Raw genomic sequence first — 9,520 nt, forward strand, 5'->3', positions numbered from 1 at the left:
TTCCTGTCTACCATCACAGTCCCTGGCTGGGAGGTAAAGAGCATGGGTGTTGTCCTCATCCAGTGACCAACAGACACTAGACACCAAGTGCCACATTTGGGCCCACAGGGAGCCATGAGCACAAAGCCAAGCCTTCTGCGCAGCCCCACACGAACAGAGCGGTGTCACTGCTGGTCCCCCAGCTCCTCTTTAGCAGCCAAGGCCATCCGGAAGAACAGCTCCCAGAAAGAAAAGGGAGAACATGGGTCCAGGTCACAGCCTACCTTCACTGTGTGTTCCTAGCCAGTGTCACTGGGTTGGTGCTGACCCCTCATCCTCCAGGGCACTGGCACAGGTTGGAGGCCTCCTATAAGGTGTAGTCGCACACCTTGGGAGTGGCTACAAAGGCCTAGGACCCCATCTCAGCTCCTGCTACCTCCTTGGTGACATCTACCAGTGTCTCCCATTTCCTGTCATACAACATGTGTTCCCGTCTGTCACTTCAGCCACCCCTGGAGCAGTAGCACCAAGACCCCACGGCAGAGGGCAGAGCCCAGGCAGCAGGAGCACACGGTTCGCAGCCTCTGGTAGGCCAGGGACTCAGGGCAGCCCCTATAGGTCTCTCTGTAGCCCTGGCTGTGGGCAGGGAGGGGTCTCATGACGTTAGAAATGACTGCCAGAGCAGCTATGGGTGAGAAAGGGCGGCACTGGCGCTGGCTCTGAAGCTCAGGCCCAACACAGCGCAGCAGGGCATTAGCCTGCACTCTGAGAGACAGTCGGGGAGCCCGGGGGCATGTCGCTCAGGCAGGGCAGTGGGGGACTGGTGGGAGGGTGGGGTGCTGGCCCAGCCCACGAAGAGAAGCGGCTCTGGTCTCAGCCCTGCCAGCAGTCACATCCCATCAGATGACACGGCCGCTTCTGTTTAGACTTGCTCCAGCACAAATCATTTTTAAAACCTGGGCTGCAGAGTTCCAGGCTATGGGGCCTGCCAAGTTCACAGTGCCCCTGTGTAGTCATTAATACTTCGCTCCCAAATTTATTAGTCTTGAAGCTTTCTTACAACTTATGAGTTACAGCCCCCGTGCCACAGCCTCCCCCGTCCATCACCGCCAACTTGGCGTCCCCCACACTGTGCCAGCGTCCAGAGAAGCCGCCGCCGCCGCAAGGGAGCCTGTGTCCACCCACCCCAGCCTTTCTTCTGCCAGGCATAGCAGGCAGGGCAGGGAGCGGGGCTGGCACCAGGGCTTGGCCTTGACAGGAGCAGGGCAAGGCGCCATTGCGGTGCCCCAGAGGCTCCGAAACCGCTCCATGGGTGAGGACATGAGCCAGCCCAGGCTTCAGTTCCAGAAGAAGACACACAGGCCCTGGGTGAGCCAGAGGTGGACAGGGCTGGCGTGTGTGGCTGAAGAATCTAGGGGCCTCTCCAGTGGGGCAGATGCCCGCTGAAGACTGGACACAGGGTCCAAGGCCCCTGGAGTCCTCATACACTCCGCAGGAGTTGGAGTGTTGGTAGGGAAAGGAAGGAGGTGCCGAGGAACAGCTTGGGCCCTGCCCAGGTACAGGAGGGCCAGTCGCCAAGGTGGAGGATGTGGTGAGAGGGAGAAGCCAAGTTCTATTGCAGATAGTTGAGGTAGAGGAGGCTGGAGGTCATCCAGTAGACGTCCAGGGACAGTGGCCAGAATGGTCATTGCCCAAGAGAGGTCTGGGCTGAAGGTCGCTGGGTTATTTTCTTATTAGCAGCTGGGATGAGGACGTGAGCACTTTGAATACACAGACAACACAGAGACAGGAGTAGACTGGATCCCCAGCTCAGAAAGCCGTCAGGGGGCCCCACCTCAGACTGAAGCCCAGGGTTCTTCTTGCCCACAGGATGGAGGGAGGAGACGCCCTCATGGGGGAGTATAAGCCTGCACCCTGAGCCTGCAGAGGAGACCCAGACGCCCACCAGGAGCAGTCCCTAGGGACTGCTGGAGCATGTGGGCCACTTCCAGGCTTTGCAGGGCAGTGGGGAAGGCAAAAGATAAATACCAGCTCCCTTCTCTGCGTCCACCTCCACCTCCTCCTCCCTCAGCTCCTCAGCATAAAAGAACCCTGGAAATCAGGAAGGCACAGCTGGGCAGAGGCTCCCAGTAATGGAGGTAGCTCAGGAGAGAGGGAAGGTAGAAGGAAGGCAGGCCCTGCAGCTCTAAACACAGCGGGCCGTTCAGACAACAAGCTCAAGGCTGGGTCCACTATGGAGCAGACCCCAGGGTCTCTGCTGTGCTCCCTTGAGGCAGAGGCTCCTGCAGCCTCCCAGCCTCCCTGAGGGCTGAGGACAGAAGCTGCCTCTAAGCCCCTTCTCAGAACTGCTTTGCACTAAGTCAGAGCTTCATCCCCAGGGGGGTGTGGGCCACAGTGCAGAGGGCCACTGAAGACAACAGATATGGGGGAGAGGCCATGGAGGAGTGGAGAGGACCGCGGAGGAGAGGCAGCCGCTCGTGACCTCTACTAGGGGCTGGGAGATGGTTCAGATGCCCGTCCTGCCCCCATCTGTGTCACCTCCTAGAGCTGTGAAACCACCTAGCCCAGCCCAACAAGGCCGCCAATGCCTCCCCAGTGCATCCCTAGTGCACATGGAAAAACAGCCCTACAGAGGGGATGGGATCTACTAGGGCTCCTACAACTGGCTAGTGGCAGTGCCCAGGCCCACCCAGAACAAGTGACCAGGTAACTGCCTGACCCTGTACCTAGTGGGAGTGGCCATACCAGGGCAGCCACAAGGTGACAGCATCTCCAGCACCCATCATGGTGCCTACAAAGCAATGCTGCTGGCTGAGGTTAGGCACGCCCTGCAGCCAGTGCCAGGCACACCCCTGACCACAAGCACAGAGAGAGCACAAGCCAAGAACACTTTCAAGAGCCAGCCTGTGAACATGCACATAGTATAAGCTGGACAGGCCCCCGTAGCATCCTGTGTCAGGAAGGTCATGTCCGACTCCTGCCAACCTCAGTGCCTCCAAAGCCCAGGAGCAGGCTGGGGTTTAGGACAGTCTTAGAGCAACTCCTGCCTTCCAGAGGAGTCTAACGCACTGGCTCCTGAGTGCCTGTCATCTCTGACTTATGAGTGTGGGTGTCATTACCCCCACTTTCAGGCAGGGATGGAGGCTGAGGAGGGCACTTGGTTGTGTGTGGTGAAGTTGGGGTCTGGAGCCTTCTCTGTCCCTGGGATCTGGTGGGCTGGGGAGTAGGCCCGAGCTCAGCCTGATGGTTGCCATAGGAGCCTGGAGTGCTTGTCCTGTCCTCTGCAGGGCTTGCTGGGACCCTCCTGATCATCACCTGCCCCCACTGTCCCTCAGGCCGATTGCCCCCATGGGGAGCTGCACCTCATCTTCCTTCCTGAACTCTGGTGCCTTCCACACTACGCTCCCCATGACTTTATGAGAGCAGCCCCTCTACATCTCACTGCCCCCAGGGCATGGCAGCCCTCCTGAGAATGAAGTTCAGCCTCCTCTGCTTTTTCTTTCTGCTCCCAGGCCCTCAGAATTGTAGCTTTCCTCCTCGCTACCCCACCTCACTCCTCCCAGGATACTCCAATGCAGGCCTCCTCCTTTAACACCTGCCTGTTTAGCAACTGCTCCGACTTGCAAAGGAAGGCAGCTTGTTTGGACTTGGGAACGTACTCAGACTTCAGCCATTTTTTTTGGGGGGGGTACAGTTTTGTACATCTTATTGATACAGCCTCAGAATTTTTTGTACAGTATACCTTGTACTGTAGTTTTGCTGACTGTACTATACAGTTCTGTAGTTTCATGTTGTGATACATTACAGTACTGCATGAAGAGTTATGCAAATAAAAGCAAAGTCATCAAGTTGACATTCCCTTTGACCATTTGTTTGTTCTGAATATTGCAATGTAGTTACTACCTACAATTCCAGGTTTAGCAACCAATTTGGCGACTTCATTTAGCAGCCTCCATAATGGCGCTCAGTCATTTAACCTGGAGCTCCGGTAGCTACTGTACTTTAAGCACAGCCACTAAGCATACTGCACAAATAAACACAAAATATGTATGATTTCTATAATGCCAAATACTGGAGGAAAATAAGCTACCTGAGATTTTTTTGGATATTGAGACCAAAAAAAAAAAAAAAAGCCTCAAAATCCAAAATATATATGGTTTTCCTGTTTTGATACAGAGGAGAGTGATTTTGGTGCATGGTCTTCGAGGCTTGTCAGTCACATACAATACAGCAGAAGAGCTGTGCCAGCAAGCCAGAAAAATCCATCAGTGTACTCTGTCTTTAGGGGGCTCACTCCTAACTATTGGCTTCCAACAGTTCCTCAGGTGGTAATTAACCTGATTCATGTGAAGGCAAATAAATTCTCAGATATAAGCAAACTCTGTAGAGTCTGGTGTTACCTTTGAAACTTTTTGATACATAGAACTCTCTCATAGGGCAGCACATGTTTTCTCAAGGGTTTTATGTATACACTTCTGAGCCACAGGAAACTCTTGGCTCTGTCATTGTCTTATGTGTTTAATGTTCGCCTAACCCTCCTGGCTGGTCTGCTCCTTCACTACATTGTCTTTCTGTCCTCCCACATATTTACTGCAGAGGCTGGTAAAGCAGGGCTCCATCCATGCCAGCTGCACTGTCAAGGGTATTAAAAAAAAAATCCTTCTCAACTTTTGTGGGGCCTGCTGATTAGCTCAGTTGTTTAAGCCCTGCTTATGCAAATTCAGTCAGGTGCTGGATACCGAGGTTTGATCCCCAGACCTGCCCCTAAGGAGCCTGAGCCAACCCCCCTCCAAAAAAAAAATGCTGTCCATTTCCAGGGATTCTGAGGTAAGCAAGGGCATGCTTCTGTGATATCTTACCAGTACTATCTATTTTCATTTCATCAGTCCATTGTAATGACCTACAGAAGCTCTTTCCTTAATGAGCCCAAATTTCACATTCAAAACACAGCTTCCAGCAATACCAACTCTGATCACTGTAACCTTGAAGAGTTCACAGAAGCTGCTAAGATGCCAGGAGAGGGTGTGTGAGAAATACAGGAATAGATGCTTCATCGATCTGCTGAAGATCATATTTGGATTGCATCTGTTTTGCAGTCACAATCATTGAGCACTTTCTATACCAGATATCAGAATCCCTCCTGGGTTTTCTGAATAATTTTTATTCCTGCCTTTTCTGACATATGCAGGATCCATCCATATTGCCTGAACCCAGATGCTATGATTTGTTGGTTGCTGCTGTATTTTATTTTAAAATGTAGTTAGACAACATGTGTTCTTAAGAAAAATATCATTTTCATTGACAACATGATGTCTAATACAAACATTCCTGTTTAACGACCTGTCTGGTTTTTCACTTTTCTGACATAGGACCAAGACTTACGACCTACCCGCTGCTCACACAACCTGTCCTTTTGGGGCTTTGTACAGTTCTGTGTATCTTGTTGATAGCACCTCAGTATCTTTTTTTGGTACAATGCACCTTGTTTATACAGGACTCTAAGCTGTGCTGATTGTACAGAATAGTACTGTGGCCTTATGTTCTGTTGTACGTTATAGTACTGCATGCGAGAGTTATCCAAATAAAAGCAAAGTCGCCAGGTTGGAATTTCCTTAGACCATTTCCTTTACTACCTACAGCTCTTCATTTAGCAACCAATTCATTTAATCACCTAGTCACAAGAACAAAAATGTCCTTAGTTCTTTTCTTTTTTCTTTCTGTTATTGAAGTACTGGGGATTAAACTCAGGGCCTTTGCTTTGAGCTCCATCCCCAGCCTTTTTTTATTCTGAGGGAAGGTCTCACTAAATCACAGAGTTGCTTAGGCTGGGCTCGAACTTGCAACCTTTCTGCCTCAGCCTCTTGTATTTCTTTTAGACTGTTTCCATCTCCTCCCTTGACCTGGACAGCTTTTCACATTCTTATCTGTTATTCCCTCCCTAGCTTTTTACTGTGCACCCACTGCCTGTAGGGACTCAGCAGGGGAGGACATCCCTGTCACCACTTGGACCTTTCCTCTATGGGACAGAAATCCAGAGCCCCCTGCAGGACCAGGCCTCAAGGTGTTGTCATGACCCACCCCCCAACCCCTGTGGCTGGCCACAGGTTCCTGCCAGTAGGACCTGAGGGCACCCACACTGAGGGCAGCATTTCTTGGGACCCTGAGTACAGATTCAGAGATACAGGCATCTAGGCAGGGAAAGTCCTGCTGTTCCTGGCTCACCTCAGAGTCAGAGAAACTGAGGACAGCAGGAGAGAGCCTGCCCGGGTCAGGTTATCAGGCAGCTGCAGCCTCAGGCCCTGGGTCCCTGGCAGGGCCTTCTGGGAGACAGGTGCCTCTGGTCCTGGCTGCAGGGTGGGAGGAGGTTGGAGAGTGTGACCTGGCTGCAGCCCCTTCTCAGACTGACAACTGTCTCTGTGTCCTTGTGTCCATGCCTTTCAGATGCAGCTGTGAACGATGACATGAATAGCTACATCAGCCAGTACTACAATGGGCCCAGCAGCGGTAAGTGTGGGTGGGCTTGGCTCAGCACCTGCAGAGGCAAGTGTGTGGAGTGGGGTGCCGGGGCCAGGTCTGTGGGGGCAGCCCCTGATCACTGACCCACAAGAAAGCTTCCAAGGCTAGGACAGACGGTCACTCCTGATTCAAGTTTCCTTACACTGGGGAGTCACAGGGAGGCCTAGCGGTTTTGACTCCTGGGAAAGACTGGGTTTTAAACTAGCACCCAGTACTTTAGCATCTTATTTCTCTTTACTGATAATGTAGGCCTTCCATGTGAGATTCACAACCCTTAACTTCTAGCAGACCCTTGTTTTAAAGACTATTAGGCCTTACCAACCAGTCTGCTAGTTCCAGGCTCAGTACCTCCCCTGTCCACTCCCCTGCAGCTCTGGGGCAAAAGCATCCCATACCTCGCCCAAGATCTGTGGCCCTGCCCAAGATCTCACCTAGAGCCCCACAGGTGCTCACTGTCTGCCCAGCAACCCATCCCCAGAAGCCAGTCAGTCACCTTTGTCCCAGTACAGCACCAGAGACAGTGGACTAGGCTAGGCCTGGCTTCTCAGTGGTTTACATATGCCACAAAGGCCACAGAAGGTTGTCAAGGCCTGCTGCCAGGCCCGCTTGCCTGTGGACAGGAGCTGGGCTCAGCAACTATTTAACTAACAGGGGTGGGAGGTAGAGCTGGGTTCTTCTGAGGTTGCTGTCCACCCCCTTCCTCTAGGACCCTCAGAAAGCCATCCTTGTACCCTTCTCTGTCCCCACCTCCCTAGACCCTCAGAGCTTTGGAATCCATAGAACAAAAGTGCCAAAGCCTGCTGCCCTCACCAAGGGCCAGCAGACTGTGGCCAGTACTGACCACGTGGCCTCCTGTCTTGCAGACAGCGGCGTCCCAGAGCCAGGGGTGTGTGTGGTCACCACAGCCGCCATAGACATCCACCAGCCCAACATCTCCTCCGACCTCTTCTCAGTAGACGCACCCCTGAAGCTTGGTGGCAACAGCACCTGCGCCAGTGCCACCTCAGACAGCGCCTCCCACTCTGCACACAGCTCAGTGACCAGGGCCCAGAGCAACAGCAGCCAGACGCTGGGCTCCTCCACGGACTGCAGCATGGCTCGGGAGGAGCTGTCCTCAGAGCCCACGACCCTGGCCCTGCCACCGCTGCCATCCCAGCAGCCAACAGCCCAGGACCTGGTGTCCTCCCTCTCTGAGGACCCTTGTCCTCCCCAGCAGGCCTTGGACCCAGCACCCCTCACACAGCCCAGTGTGGCAGGCTCAGGCCACACCAGCCCTGAGCTGGAGCGGAGGGTCTGTCTGTTCAACAGGAAGAACCGGGAGAGCTTCGCTGTGGTGCAGATCCAACCTGTCCTGCACTTCCCACCTGCTGGCCCTGCGCTGGAGGAGAAGCTCAGGTCCCTGGAATCCAAAGAGCATCCACTGCACAGGGTCCCAGAGGCCTAAGCCTGCAGAGAAGAGGGAGACAGCCATCTCAAAGCTTGCCCGGAACCCAGGCCACTGAGGGACACACACAGGGCAGGGTTCCCACCTGGCCTCCCTCAGGGTGCTGCAGCCTCCAGGGAGGTGACCCAAGCCAGGAGGTCACTTGCCTCAGACCTCAGGGCCCAGAGCCGCACCTCCCCTCGGGAGGGTGGTGCTCATGGCCAGGTTTTAGCCGTTTCTACAAAGCCAGCGGGCAGCCCAGCCTCCGCAGGGCAGAGCACGGGCCAGCTCAGCCTCTACTGTGGCCTTCGTCCTGATGCCCACCCCAGACTCTCGGGGACAGCACTGTGAGCAGGGGTGGCCCAGCCCCAACCCAGGGTCCTGCCAGCATCCTGGGTGGGGACCACACCTCCCCCATCTGTCCCCATTCTCTTTACGGCATGTGTGTTCTGATCTCTTAAAGACAAACCTAGTCTTCACATTCTCACACAGAGGATAGGTCTGGAACCAGGGGCCCTGGGGGTAGGGAAACAGCCATTTTCCAACCTCGGCTTTAATAATAAAAACCAGCTGCACTGAAACACCCATGTGGTTTTCTTTACCTGGGTGCTTTGTCCAGAATGACTCACTAAGACCAGCACTGCCTGACTAGCCCACAGGGGGCCCAGCTTCCTCCTGCAGCTCTGAGGCCTTTGTAGAGGGGCCCTGGACCTGTCCCCACTGACAGGAAGCTCGACGGTCCTCCCTGGTGACCCCCAGGCAGCCCTCTACAAGTCTACCCCAGGGGACCTCACACTTAGCTCACACCTGCCCTCCTTCCTCCTGGGGTCCCTGCTGGGGTGTGTGGTCCACCTAGTACACACACACACACACACACACACACACACACACACACACACGGACGGACGGGGCCTGGCCCTATGTACCCCCTGAAGTATCTTGGACCTGGCCATTCTCCCAAAGTATCCATCCTTGACCATCAGCTCACCAGGCCAAGCCTTGGTTCCCCCTCCTCTGGTCTCTGGGCTGCTAGGCCTCCCCCATTTAGAAGCTGTGGAGTGGTTTTGTTTATGACCGTTTTTTCTTTTTATGTGTGTGTGGGGTCCTGCTGCCAATGAGGAACCCGAGCCAGGCTCACGCACTTGTGAGCTGGCTCCAGCCTCCTTCCCCATCTGTCCCTTCTGCCTCCACTTTGGGTGGTGGCCACATGTGAGTATCCCACTTCCCTTTGCTCTAGGCCTGCTCTCTTCCTGACTCCCAAGTCCCCACAGGCTCACCCCAACCGTGTGGTTTTCCATAGGGTGGCCAGCTTGTTTCCCTGCCAACCCCCTGCTGGAAGAAGAACCCAGACCACAGGCCTGGGCACTGCCACTCTGGAAGACACTGGACTGCAGGAGGGAAGGGAGTGTCTATGTACAGACCCAGAGCACCCTCCCAGTGAGTCAGATCAGCAGCTGTCACAACAAGGTGTCAGGGGTTGCTCTTTCCAACTGGGCCACTCTTAAGCTAGAAGAGCTGCATGGGGCAGCTGTGTACCAAGAAGTACACAATTGTCCCAAGGGCCCAGGTCACCAGCAGCATGGTCACACTTGCACTCCTGAG

The 9,520-nt window shown here is 54.3% G+C and overlaps 1 protein-coding gene across 4 annotated transcripts in view; it reads left to right on the plus strand.

The window, feature by feature from the left end:
• The window catches only part of Tmem266 (transmembrane protein 266), a 57,458-nt gene extending 49,079 nt beyond the window's left edge, over positions 1-8,379 (plus strand). For all 4 annotated transcript variants that reach the window (XM_004628703.2, XM_023712700.1, XM_023712698.1 and 1 more), the window contains 2 exons: positions 6,421-6,483; positions 7,359-8,379. In XM_004628703.2, the coding sequence (XP_004628760.2) occupies positions 6,421-6,483; positions 7,359-7,939 (644 nt within the window). In that variant the 3' untranslated portion in view covers positions 7,940-8,379. The remainder of the gene's footprint in view (positions 1-6,420; positions 6,484-7,358) is intronic.
• The last annotated feature ends 1,141 nt before the right edge of the window (positions 8,380-9,520 follow it).

The sequence above is a fragment of the Octodon degus genome, unplaced genomic scaffold, assembly GCF_000260255.1.
Source record: "Octodon degus isolate 3935 unplaced genomic scaffold, OctDeg1.0 scaffold00026, whole genome shotgun sequence".
NCBI classification, from domain to species: Eukaryota; Metazoa; Chordata; class Mammalia; order Rodentia; family Octodontidae; genus Octodon; species Octodon degus.